The 13,461-nt window shown below is 39.8% G+C and overlaps 1 protein-coding gene across 1 annotated transcript in view; it reads left to right on the plus strand.

The window, feature by feature from the left end:
* Window positions 1–13,461, plus strand: part of ptprdb (protein tyrosine phosphatase receptor type Db) — a 154,835-nt gene that overhangs the window by 118,535 nt on the left and 22,839 nt on the right. Inside the window, exons 17-30 of the mRNA XM_086295938.1 lie at window positions 1,310–1,435; window positions 1,591–1,738; window positions 1,821–1,969; window positions 2,834–2,978; window positions 3,792–4,094; window positions 5,214–5,407; window positions 7,233–7,259; window positions 7,859–7,976; window positions 8,256–8,843; window positions 9,236–9,330; window positions 9,957–10,213; window positions 11,897–11,990; window positions 12,713–12,937; window positions 13,031–13,191. Coding sequence (XP_086152064.1) covers window positions 1,310–1,435; window positions 1,591–1,738; window positions 1,821–1,969; window positions 2,834–2,978; window positions 3,792–4,094; window positions 5,214–5,407; window positions 7,233–7,259; window positions 7,859–7,976; window positions 8,256–8,843; window positions 9,236–9,330; window positions 9,957–10,213; window positions 11,897–11,990; window positions 12,713–12,937; window positions 13,031–13,191 — 2,630 coding nt within the window. The remainder of the gene's footprint in view (window positions 1–1,309; window positions 1,436–1,590; window positions 1,739–1,820; window positions 1,970–2,833; window positions 2,979–3,791; window positions 4,095–5,213; window positions 5,408–7,232; window positions 7,260–7,858; window positions 7,977–8,255; window positions 8,844–9,235; window positions 9,331–9,956; window positions 10,214–11,896; window positions 11,991–12,712; window positions 12,938–13,030; window positions 13,192–13,461) is intronic.

Genomic DNA, 13,461 nt, shown 5'->3' on the forward strand with positions numbered 1-13,461 from the left:
AGATATGGATGTAATATGCAACTTGACTAGTTAGGCATATAAATACAAATTGGTATTTCTGGTTCAATATGAGGATGCATTTATGTAACCTCTATTTTAATGCATTTCAGTGTGTGCTGTTTTCCAGTGCTGTGACAAACTTTTTTCCCCCTTCTTGATTTCTTAGTTTTATTTTTGTTTTGTTTTTGCATATTTGTCATGTTTACATCTCTCCAATCATCAAACAACTTTTAATATTAGACAAAGATAAGTAAATACAAAATGCAGTTTTTACACAATGGTTTCATTTCTTTATGGAAAAAACATGCCAAACTTCCCAGGTTCTGCATCAAAAAAGTAATCAGTCCTCCTTTTTCAATTATTAATTAATTGTGATTAATCATGTTTTTGCAAAGAGTTCAGTTGAACTAGCCACATCCAGACCTGATTACTTCTAGGACTGCTGAATCAAGAAACCCCTTACATATCTGACACCTGTCTGACAAAATGAAGTAGGCCAAAAGATCTTTTTTTAAAGTAACACATTGTGCCACAATCTACAAACAACTCAATAATAGCTGACAAACAAAGACACTGACATCTATCAGTCTGGAAGATGTTACAAAGCCATTTGTAAGGCTTTAGGACCCCATTGAACCCTGATGTAAACCATTATTTACAAATTGAGAAAACTTGGAACAGTGGTGAACCTTCCCAGGATTGGCCAGCCTACCGAAATTACTCCAAGAGTACATCGGTGACTTATCCAGGAGGGCGCAAAAGAACCCAGAATAACATCTAAAGAACTGCCAGCTCACTTGTCTCAGTTAAGGCCAGTCTTCAAGATTCAACATGGAAAGAGATTGGGGGGGGGGAAGCATCCATGGAGGAGTTCCAAGGAAAAAACACTGCTGACCAAAAAGAACACAAACGTTTCCCAGTTGCCAAAAAGCATCTTATTGGTCTCCTAGACTTTTGGAAAAGTATTCTGTGGACTGATGAGACAAAAGTTGGATTTTTGAAGACCTGAATCTTCTTACAGCTGGTGTAAAACTAACACAGCATTTCAATACAAAGAACTTACCAATAGTCAAACATGGTGGTGGTAGTGCGATGGCACTTTCACACGCGCAATATTGACATGTCAACCAAAACGTACACCTTCTATAGATGAAGGGTCTTTTCCCCCTAGACTTAAATGCGATCATTGTCCGTTTGGCAACCACATAAACTGTCCCCTGTTGCCTATTAGCAGAATCCAGGTTTAAACTTTCTCCACATTTGTGTCACTTTTGCACTTGGTGTTTAATTTTACTCTTTTTATTTGTAGGTCATAGGTCGGATGCTGAGCGCCACAACAGCAATGATCCACTGGGATGAGCCTGAGGAACCTAATGGACAGGTGGTTGGTTACAGAGTGTACTACACCTCTGACAATTCGCTGCCAGTGAACCAGGTGTGTATTCCTGTGTGTGTGGTTTGGCTTATTGTTATTGTTACTATTTATGCATAACAGATGATAACTTGTGTTGCCAAGATGTATAAGGTATGAGAGTGTATCTGTGTGCCTGCTTGCATTCATGCATTGTGTTGTGCACCGGTGTTGTGCAGTGGGAGAAGCAGATGGTGCGTGGATCCAGCTTCATCACCATCCAGGATTTGACTCCTAACAAGACTTATTACATCCGAGTGCTGGCCTTTACCTCTGTAGGAGATGGCCCCTTGTCCCAGGACCTGCAGATTATAGCCAAGACTGGAGGTAAAATAAGAGAAGCAAATGGCATATAATGGTTAAGATTATGTAGTCTTAGTGTTCTTTAAACAATCCTCTTCCCCTTTAGTTCCTTCTCAACCATTAGATTTTAAGGGTGAGGCAAAGTCTGAAACCAGTATCCTGTTGTCCTGGGTGGCTCCAACGACCCAGGGTGGCCCAGATAACCAGATTACAGGATATGAACTTGTTTACCGACGAGCTGACAACACAGAAGAGGTAAAGATGGGGAGATTAAAAAAATTGTCACTAAATGGGCTGTTTTCATAAATGTATAATTTTATAGGTAAAGTTGTGGTCAGAAGTTTACCTAAACCCATCATTGGTATGAATGTCATGATCATTTTGGACGTTGAATGTTTTCTTTGAACTGTTCAGTTTTCAGGGTGGTATGATTGTACAGAAAAGAAAACTTTAATGACTTTAAAAAACATGAATTGAGTGCACAAGTTTGAATTTAATGATTTATTTATTTCTGGAGTCCACACAGGCTCAACAGGGCACGCAAACAGGCTCAATTTGAATCTTGATTCTTTTAATCATTGGTGATCGTGACTGATTACAACTGGTAGTTTCTCTTTTCCCGCATAACATGGATTAGTTTCACAGCAGTTGTTGGATTGACCAATTTTTTAAAACAATGGGAAAAACGAGTAAAGAAACAGAACAATGATCCCAAACACACATCAAAACCATTTTTGAAATGTTTGATGTTACGTTTTTGGAAGGGCTTCCCAAAGCCCCAACATCAACTCTATTGAAAATTTGTGGATCAGCCAGTTCTGTCTCAGGAAACCAACCATTTCAAACAAACTCTGCTAATTCTGCCAGTTCAGCAAACAGTCACTAAAGATGTATGCTGTAAAATCAGTCACCTGAAAAAATGAAAAGTTGAAAGAAATCATTAAAAGCTCCAAGATACCATGACATCCATGCCCTTAATGAGTGTCCCTAAAATTCTGATCACATTGGTAGGTGGATAGACAATAACAAATTCAAATACGATTGTGTAAAGTGATACTAATTTGATATCATTATTGATCTAGTTATAAAAAGTTAACTCTTGTCTTTTTGTCCCTTCAGAAAAAAGTGAGCTTTGAGCCCACCACATCCTACCTGCTCAAGAACTTGAAGCCCTTTTCCACCTACACCTTCCAGCTAGCTGCCAAAAGCAAAAATGGAATTGGGGCATATACCAATGAAGTGTCCATTGACACACCACAGACACGTAGGTCTACCTGCACAGACTGCAGTGTGTGAAAGTGTGAAGGTGTTTGTGAGAGCGAAAGAGAAACAAGATCCAGTTTTGACAATGCAAAAGCAAATACATGTAATGCTAAATCACGTAGGTTTCTCTGCTGCAATTTTAATTAGACACATATGTGGCATTGTTGCATTGTCAAAAAGGGGCCATCATCAATCAAGACCATAGCTGGAGCTGACCTCAGAATTGATATTTCAACAAATATATAAAAGACCAATAATTATTTCAAGAACTTAGCTTTAGTTGATGTATTTTGCATACAGTACTAAGCAATTCTTTTAAGATTGCCAGAAAAACTTCATTTGTTGGCTACCAATCTGAGGTCCGTAAGAGACTCAGTAAAACAAGGTAAGACGAGGTTGGCAGATAGACATGAGAAGTCCAACATGGACCACAGAGGCTTGTAGGCTGTAAGGACAAATTATGGGAAGGTATGTGTGTTTCAAGCTCTAGTCAGTGTTTTTGTCATTCACTCGTTTTCATTAATCAAACATTGCTACCAAACAGAAGTTGACACCCATCATTTCAGTATCTCTGTTCAACCATCTTTTAATTTCTATGGTCATTTTTCAAAAGAGCTTCAGTTCTCCAGAGTTTCTTTTTCATTTTGTGTTTCTTTGTCTTTTGCTCTCTGTCTCTCATCTGCTCAATTTCACCCCCATGGCAAACCTCACTTCTCCACTCACCTCTCCACCCACCAATAACAACTTGTACACACAACCAAATAACATTTACCCAAACAACCCCTATTGTGCCTCCTCAAAACTGGCCAATCAGTTCCTTCAGCACCTCCCCAGGACATCAAATGCACCAGTCCCAGTTCTACCAGCGTCCTGGTAAGTTGGGCACCACCACCTGTGGAGTTTCAGAACGGCATCATTACAGGATACTCCATCCAGTATGCCACTACAGAGGGCAACAAAACATCAAAAAGAATTGATGGAATTTCTCCGGAAAGTTCTCCGTATCTCCTGGAAAACCTAGAGAAATGGACTGAGTACGGCATAACCGTGAGGGCACAGACGGAAGCTGGGGATGGACCAGAAAGTTTACAGCTTCTTATCCGCACTGAGGAAGATGGTATGTTCCCAACAAAAGATACAAATAAAAATAGGATGGTCCTCCCTACTAATAGTCGCTACCTCTAACTTACTAACCAAGCAGCACCCTAAACTAACAGCAAGCTTGTTCTACTGGCCAGTAAACTCATTTATTCTGTTCTTGAGCTGCAATTTAAACGGACAATGCATTTGTGAACCACTGTCAGACCCTCCAGTGAAAACCTCCTCTTTATTTTTCCTTTGTAACCACCAGAATCTGCCAACATACAGAATCTCCCTCACCACTGCTTTCTCTTGTCAGCAGCAGTCCCCTTTTTTCCTGCAGCAGCTGGCATTATCCGCTTTTATTTTTTTGAACCAGCATCTTTTTTCCTCACCTTTCCCTTTCTTCTAAAAGCCCCTCTTTTTACTAAAAGGATTGCTGAGATTTTCCTGTCGAAAGCTAGCAATAGTCCCCTCTAACAATAACAAGGCTGTCGGTGTACCTCAATCTTTCCTCACCTTGGCTTTTCTCACCAGTAATCTGTCCTACCAAATCATTTCCAGTACCTTTACAATTATTTTGATACATCTAATGTTAAACCAGTGCAGTGTCTTATTGTATCTAGAGTAATTTGTTATATTTTTGATTCCAGTACTCTTTGTGCTTGTGGGTGGGTCTGTCAAATAGATAAAGGTGGCTGGAGTTTTTTCCTTCTTTTTGTATATTTTTGCTTTTTGGGGAAAGAAGTGTAGTTCTTGGCAGTACGGGAGAGGTTTTTCTTGATAACAGTATTTTCTCTTTGACTGCCTGCCACTATTTATCTGCCCCTGGCAACAAATCCTTTTCTATCTGCCATTCTTATCTTTTCTACATTTGCTTCTTATCCTCCACTGCTTTTTTCCTCCATGTTTTTCCTCAAGCGCTCTCATTTTTTTTACTATTTTGACTTTTTTTCCCTGACATCAGAGCTGTTTTAGACTTTTTGTAGGGTTGTAGTTTTTCACCTTTTTTTAGCTTTTGGCTGTTTTTGCCCCTGAAAGCATTTTTTTTTTTTTTTACTAGAAAGAAACTTCACTAAAGTGAAGGCCTTTAACTGAGAGGTTTAACTGCCCATCATCTGTGACCCTTGACTTCTATCCAAAAATGCATTTGTAGTTCCAAGTGGTCCTCCACGAGGGGTGGAGGCAGAAACTGTGAACGCCTCGGCTGTTAGGGTGAAATGGCGAGCCCCTGCACCTGAAAGACAGCACGGTCTGATCCGAGGCTACCAAGTCCATTATGTGAGGATGAACTACGGAGAACCTCAGGGTCAGCCATTCATCAAGGACATCCTCATAGATGACTCACAGGTAACCCGAGAATATTACCTTAATGGGTAATCTGTAAATAAGTAATCTATAAATGCAATATAAAACATTATGAGATAAATTATATTACATGGTAATGCTGATTATTAGCACAGTCAGCTCAGTTCAGCAGCACGTAGGTTTACTTGGACATATTATACAGATGTCAAAAACCACGATGTGGCCATTAAGACAATAAAGTATCTTATTTCAATTGTGCAAACACCATCTGTCATAGAAGGTGTTGTGCTGGAATTAGGACCCAAATATAGGACAATATAGGCTTTTTATTTAAGTCCAAAATACATTAACACAAGTTCAGAAACACAAAGAGAACCATAAGAAACAGCAAAGAGCAAACAGAAGAAAGGTCAGTGAGGACTAACTAGGGATTAGACTCAGATGTGTATAATCAGCACAGGTGAGGACAATCAAGTAGGGAGGAAAAAGAACACATGAGAGGACCAACTTTTTAAAGTAAAACAGGAAATGTGTAACAACTGTTAGTTTAAAAAAAAAAAAGAAGCGCAAAGAAGGACAACAAGACAGAGGCAAAGGAAGCAAAATTAACCCAACAAAGCAGGAAATGGCTAGAAGACAATTAAAACCTAAGAAGACATCAGACCAGGTAGCACTGGTGAGCCACGACATTACTATAGAACTGAAAACACTGAAGAAACTAAACATGTTAGAAAGAAAAAAATGACAAATTTTAACTCAAATTAAATATGAACCAAGCACACAAAAAACTAACACTAGAACAGCAACTTCACAGGTATTCAGAAAACTAAATGAGAGCTAGAACTTAAATAAAATAGTGAAACTAAAGGTGAGCTTTACTGGAACAATAAAAACAAAACAGGGATCCAATATTACTAAAATAGCAGGAAACAACACTATGACAACAGAATTAGTGACTACACATTTGCTAAATAAGAAGCTAACTCTCTTATTTGTCTGTATAATATCTCATACCTGCAACCAGTACGCTTAGTTTTGCATGAATACGGGAAACAAGCTGGTCCATCTTTGTGCAGGTCGGCAAATGTCAGACTTTTTCTACCCTTTAGAAATGAAAGAACCTTCAAACCCTCACCACAATTTTAAAGAATCAACAGTTATAGAGACATCAACTAAAAAGGATCCAAATTAAATTTTGCTTAAATGCACCCTCTCTGTTGTCTAAATCTCTTCACCCAGCTGTGGGCTTACTTGTATTTGAGAATCAGTGTTTTCTCCTGATTGTGCTAAGTCAACAGTCCGCAACCCGTAGCTAAACACTTAGCGAGCAGACGTGAGAACAAAATCATTATTCTCATCACATGTTATGTAACTCCACTAATGTCCAAGTAGTAATAACAGCTAGTAACTCATGTTATGTGCCAGCAAAAGCAAGCAAATGTCATGTCAGCCAAAGTCCGTTGGTAAAGAAAATACCACAGTGTTAAGTATCGTACTTTACATCTTTAACATCTAAACTCAACATTAAAAATGCGCTTTTTTCAGTAAGGGTAAACTATTTTCTGACTCTTACTCTTTCGAGTAAGTGGAGCTAGCATTTGTTTCTTCTTGTTTTGTTTTCTGGTAAATGTGAGAATTTTTCCCATCGCAACTCTAAAAGTAATGTGAACACAGCCTGACTCACAGAATTCCTAAAATAAGATTTACAATCTGATAAGGTTAAACAGCCTTAATGTGTGTTATTACGTTTTATTTAAATTAAACTGGAGATTTTGTTAAATGCAGATAAAAAAAAAAGTCCTTTTGACTATTACTCATAATGTGTTTCTCTCTTCTTCTTTTTTCCTCCTGCTGCTTCATCATTCAGTGGGAATACGATGACTCAACAGTATATGTGAGTAAACATTTATTTGTGCATATTATTTGATGTTAGAAAAAGAAAAAAAAGTAGATGAGTCATATTTATGAGACTGGAGCTTTAAAATTAAGTCTTTAAACGTCGTGCAAGAACACATTTCTATTTCTGTATTGCGTGTTCACCAGGAACATAGAAAAGAGAATATATTTAATAAAGGGACCTAAAAAAAACCCCACAGATGACTGATAATATGAGTCATTTTTTGTATCACCAAAATATTCTTGCTATATATACGATTTACACACATACTAAGAAATTAACAAAATATATGTGTTTATATGGAGACAAATCAGTTTTTAATTTCTTTGTAGGTAAACGATATTTTGAGTTTAAAAAATGATTTAAACAAGAGTATCCGTACATGTCTTGATATTGTTTGTGTAGAAGTGAGCTGAATAACTGCACAGTCACACTGTCAGGCACAAAGACTGTACGCTTTTGCTGTACCTCTTTGTGTTGCTTTAACCGCACCCTCCTTGAGTCTCTTTATGTTGAGCAGTGACTGCTCATTATCCCGAGGACAAACAAAAATTAGTGGCCTTTTGTCGCTGACAATGCTTTTTGTTGTTCTGCAGGAAGTGGTGCTTGGGGACCTGAAGGCAGATACTGCCTACTCTGTATCAGTAGGGGCTTACACTGCCAAGGGCGATGGCGCTCGCAGCAAACCTGTTACTGTGTGCACCGCCCCGCCATGTAAGTGTGTCTGCACAGACCCAACCATACACAAAGACACAGAGGTTGAAATAAACGACACACGTAGTTGATTGTCTTTGAGAGTTTGGCATCACTAATGATAATTATTGCCCATTGAAATGGTCTCACACCTTGCTGTGCCACAAGAAGCCACGGGTGCTGTATTAATCGTATTGTGCAGTTTTGCTCGAGGTAATGAATAATGTGCTTTGTAATTACCGTCTAATTTTCTTTTCATTATTCTCTCCCTCTCTCCTGTTTCTTTCCTTTCCCTCGTAGTGCCCGAGAAGCCCAAACTGCTAGTGAGTGCCACTGACTCGGGTACGGCCCTGCTTCAGTGGTACCCCCCTCCCAGTCCAGCCACCCCGCTCCTGGGGTACCGCCTCACCTTCGGCCGCGTTGACGTTCTCCCTTTTACAGTGGTTGAGTTTCCCCCCAAGGAAAACCGCTACACTGCCCAGGATATCCACAAGGGTGCTAACTATGTGTTCAGACTGTCAGCCCGCAACAAGATGGGCTATGGAGAAGAGGCTGTAAAAGAGGTGACTACTCCAGAAGACGTCCCGAGTGGATATCCAGAAAATATTATCTCAGAAGAGGCGTCTGCCACCTCGCTTCGGCTGGCGTGGAAAACAGTCCCGCTGATTGAGCAAAATGGGAAAATTTTGAAATACTCGGTGCTATACAAGGATATAAACAGTCGGGGAAACGCTACAGAGGTTGTGGTGCCCACTCAAAGGTCGAGTGTTTTGTTGGAGGGTCTGAGTGCCGATACTGTGTATGATGTCAGGGTGTGTGCGTTCACAGCTGTCGGTCCTGGGCCTTACAGCCCCAGTGTCCAATTTAGGACCCAACGGCTAGACCAAGGTAGGCTCACACTCACATTCTAACGACCCATCTTCACCAGGCTCAGGATGCTAGACACACTTCCAAACAGCACATTTGAGAGTAAATCAAGCAAAGTCCCACATGAACATGAGACATCTTGTGGCTGCATCCTAAGTGTCCTTTTTCGTTGTCTTGTCACTGTAGCCTTAGACCCAACATCCTTTTCCTAAAGCAAGGTAAGAGTTTTGGGTCTTGGGCAGGAATCACAGTCCTGTGTGTTAATAAGAGCAAATAACTAGCATGAGGCTGGTACTAGAGAATGATACGCAGGTAAGACCAGTAGGACTGGACAGTAGAGACCGTAACTGCGAATGCTGGGCCACATTAATACTCCTTTCTTTTTTTTCTTTTTTCTTTTTCCCGTCCCGTAGTTTTTGCCACCAACTTCAGAGTAAAAGCATCCATGAAGAACTCTGTCCTGCTGTCCTGGGAGATCCGTGATAAGAACCCTGTCCAGCCGTTCACTGTAAGGAGATGTATATTTGTTTGTTAGTAGGTATAAAAATTAGCCGTGCCTCATGCAGTTTAACGTTTATAAGCTGAAAAAGCAGGACCTTGATAAAAGCGTGAGATTAAATTCAGAATTGCATGTTTTGCAGTTGTATATGGCAGATTAATTATGAGGAATCATATTTCCAACCACTCATTATCTATGAAACTTCACTCTTCCTGTCAAGAAAAGATAATGAAGTCTGGCTCCTTAACAGACAAAGGAAGATACTGTTACTTTTATCTCACAATTGCCACAATTTATGTCAAAATCTTTTCACTCCATCTTGGAGTCATAACGTAGTTAAATGTAAATACACAGACATTTGATACATATTTACAGATTAAATATGAAGAGAAAATTCAAAGAACATCAAAACCTCTCACGTCTGTGGTAAACAAATATTCATGAACTGGTATTTTTTATAACAAAATAGCATCACAACTTGATTTTCTTCATTGTCAGTGCAATCCATCCTTTGTGGTTTCTACTTCCATTGGAGGAACTGCACAATATAAGCATAATTTTATTCTAATCAGCTAAGTGTAAGGCAAAACTAGGCTTCCTATTTAGACCTCTATGTGCATTTGTGGTGTTTTCAGATCCTGTATGGGAAGGGCCAGTCTGTGGAAGTGGATGGCAAACAAACTCAGAAGCTGATCACTGGTTTGGAGCCAGACACTCAGTACTCTTTTCTGCTAACCAACCGAGCCAACAGCGCTGGGGGCCTGCAGCACCGTGTCACTACTACCACCGCTCCAGACATCCTGAAAACCAAACCTATTGTAGTGGGAAAGACTAATGCAGATGGCATGGTGACTGTGCAGCTACCGACTGTACAGACCACAGCTAAAGTCAGGTAGGAAAGACTTAAAGCATGTAGACAGAGTGGATTTGTTATCCTAAATACCAACTGTGAAAGCTTTAAATTATTACTTTGTATCAATATATCTACGGACCCTGTGAGGTCATTTTACTATGTCTCGGAGCTTACAACAAGTCTGAGAACTCCCTCAACAGACCAAACGAATCCCCACTACTGAACATTTTATCTGCTTTTTGGCACCAATAATAAATATAGATACAAAGTCCAAATAGCCATACATGTTTAAATATGCATACTTCTTCTCACAGCTATTTTCCAGAAGTCTGTCTTTCTCTGTCACTTCAGTAGTGTTTTGGGGTGGGGGGGTTTTCCACTCTTTTATTGTTTACAAGATGGTCACTCAAAATGTCAAAATAATCCAAAAACACAAACTGGATTTAAATACGTATCGATTTGGATACTATTCCCTCTTTACAAATTCTTATTGTCAGATTCAACATGAGGCCGCATACTGTATTAGTAGTTCTCTCCCAGCAGATGCCACACACTTTCAACGTACTATACTGTTTCACAGCAGCTACAACTACAGCAACATACTAATGTATATTAGTATAATGTATATCATATTGATGGTCAGATACTGCATACTCTTTTTAAAGTAGAGATAACACCCAGAGTTAGATGAGAGGATCAATAGCACTTTTCTGTCACCAGCAGCCACTTAGCTTAGCTAAGCACTTGAAACAGCCTGAGTCTGTTTGTAATAGAAATTGCCAACCACTTTTTCTTATGCTCAGAAAGTAACTACAATTTTTTTTAAACTTTTCATAAAATTAATTTTCAAAGAATTAAATGGATAAAAAATCTATGAAAAAATTTAAATGGCTACAATTTAGGTCCAGGTCATTTATTTAGCCCTGTTATGCAATTAAAGTTACGACTGCTCTTGTGAACAACACATTTGTACTTTTGAATTTGGCTGCATGCGTCTTCCCCACAGTTCTGTCCTCTCTCCTTTTTCCTTCTACAGAGAAGCAATGTCATAATGTTGCCTCCACTATGCTTTACTATAGAGATGATATGAGTCAGTGCATTGTGTTTGCCAGATGCTTGGAGATCTGACTTCACAGTGCACCATTTGGCAAACTCCAAGTAGGCTCTGATATGCATTTTTCAGAAGTGACTTCTGTCTTGCTTCTCTACCATGAAGGCCAGTTTAATGGAGTTCTACTTCCAGGGAGTTTCCTTCATCTTTGAAGAGCACCTTTGAAGTTCCGTTTAATGATCTTGTGGTTTTAAGTCACTTTCCAGACCAAGACTATTCCTGCTCAGTTATTCCACTTGACCTGACAACCATCCTTATGATTATCCTTGTACATGGCCTTCGTGCCCGTGGTACCACTGATAGCGTTAGAAAGTTTTATGCCCCTATCCTTTTCTGTGCTTTAAAACAATATTATAATTGCTGGCTTTAGAGTTTCTTAACTTAATGGCTTGTTTTTGTGAATTATGGGTCTTTATATAGACAGGTGTGTCCATCATGTTCCATACACATCAAGAATAAATAAAGTGTAACATCAAATGCCTCCATACTTTTGTGTCTGAAATCCTTTTAAAGTATTCTGTTAAATGTCAGAACACTGACGGTTCTTAAGAAACTGTGCAGTTTGGAGTGTGCTTCCTCAGGCCTGATCCCAGTTGCATGTTGTGTTTCAGGGGTTATTTTGTGGTAGTGGTGCCGCTGAAGAAGCAGAGAGGGGGAAAATTCTTGAATCCTTGGGAGGACCCTGACCAAATGAACCTGGATGAGGTGAGACGTGCAGCAGGCAGGAAAAATAAAAAGCTAAATAATGGTCACACTTGTTATAAGGTAATACCGATGCTGGGGGGGAATGATTATGTTAATCAGGATGATGGGGGTAATAACTGTTAAATGCGATGCAGATTTTTTGTCTGTTGTATCAGACTTATCAGACTGTGCCTTGTTACGTGAAGGCAAACGGCCTAACCATCCATTCCTTGCTCACTCTAAACAATGCTTTCACATGCCATTTCCCATCTAATTCCACTCCCTGCCTTTTTCTAAAGACTTCACCACCTCATTATTCTGCTCTGAAAGCAACTGAGTCAATAGAGTTTTATGGCGCCTACTGTCTCAGTGGATAAATGTGGCAGCAATTCAGTTGATGAACAAATTTGGGCTAAGGTGATATTGCACTGTACAGTCCATTGTTTCTACAATAATGAGGGTTTTGTTTGGGGTAAAATTGTCAAAACTGACCTTTTTTTCTGAAGGTTTTTTTGTATGTGGGTTGGGATGGGAGGGGGGAGTTTGAAGCAGACTGATGATCTGGTCATGCCCTTTGTTTGAACTTGGTGCAACCAGCATTTGCAGGTTGTTGTCCTATTTTTATGTCACGTATTTGTGTCAGACGTTTTTTTGTTTCTTTGTTTCCTTTCTGTCAATTTTCCCCATCTCCTCTAAACTCTGAACCTGCCTGTTCATTTTCTCTGTTTTGTTTTTCCTCATAGCTCCTCAGAGAGATCAACAGAACCAGCGTCAGCCGAGCCCTTCGCATCCGCAGACAGGCTAGCCAGTCAGATCCCAGGGCTTATGTCACCGCTCACTTCAAGACTCTGCCCATTGAATTCACATTAGGGGACGGCCGAAACTACGGCGACTTTCGCAACCGTCCACTGCAGAACGGACAAGACTATGTTTTCTTTGTGCTGGCGCTGCTCGACCTCTCCGAGAATGTGAGTGCAGATGCAAACACGCCCGAACAAATCTACCGTCTGGGTACACTGGTGTTTATACGTGTAACTGCTTAAACCCTTGGTCTCTTGCAGACTATGTATTCAACCAGCCCTTACTCTGATCCTGTGACATCATCATATGTGGATCCTCAACCAATTGTTGATGAGGAGGAGGGTCTTTTGTGGGTGGTGGGGCCTGTGCTGGCTGTGATCTTCATTGTCTGCATCGTCATTGCCATTCTCCTCTTCAAGAGGTAAGATCAGCACGATGGAGGAAAACAGAAATAAACGCTGTTCAGTAGTACATTTGAATGCTGACACAAAGAAAGCTGTAAACAAAAGAGATTTTGAGTTTTGCTGAATATGGAGAAAAGAATTTAAAGCTTCACATAAGTCTTTATAGTAGGGACAACAGTTATTCTGCAGGGGTTTATCCATTTCCATCACTTAATGTATCTTTTTTGTTCATTTCATGAATATTTCCTACAAGTTATCAAGCAGTGTGTGACAGAAAAAGATCCTAA

The sequence above is a fragment of the Aulonocara sp. 'chitande type north' Nkhata Bay genome, linkage group LG6 (genome assembly GCF_057382095.1).
Source record: "Aulonocara sp. 'chitande type north' Nkhata Bay isolate Kocher_YH1m ecotype deep benthic linkage group LG6, A_spYH_male_GT1.1, whole genome shotgun sequence".
Taxonomy (NCBI): domain Eukaryota; kingdom Metazoa; phylum Chordata; class Actinopteri; order Cichliformes; family Cichlidae; genus Aulonocara; species Aulonocara sp. 'chitande type north' Nkhata Bay.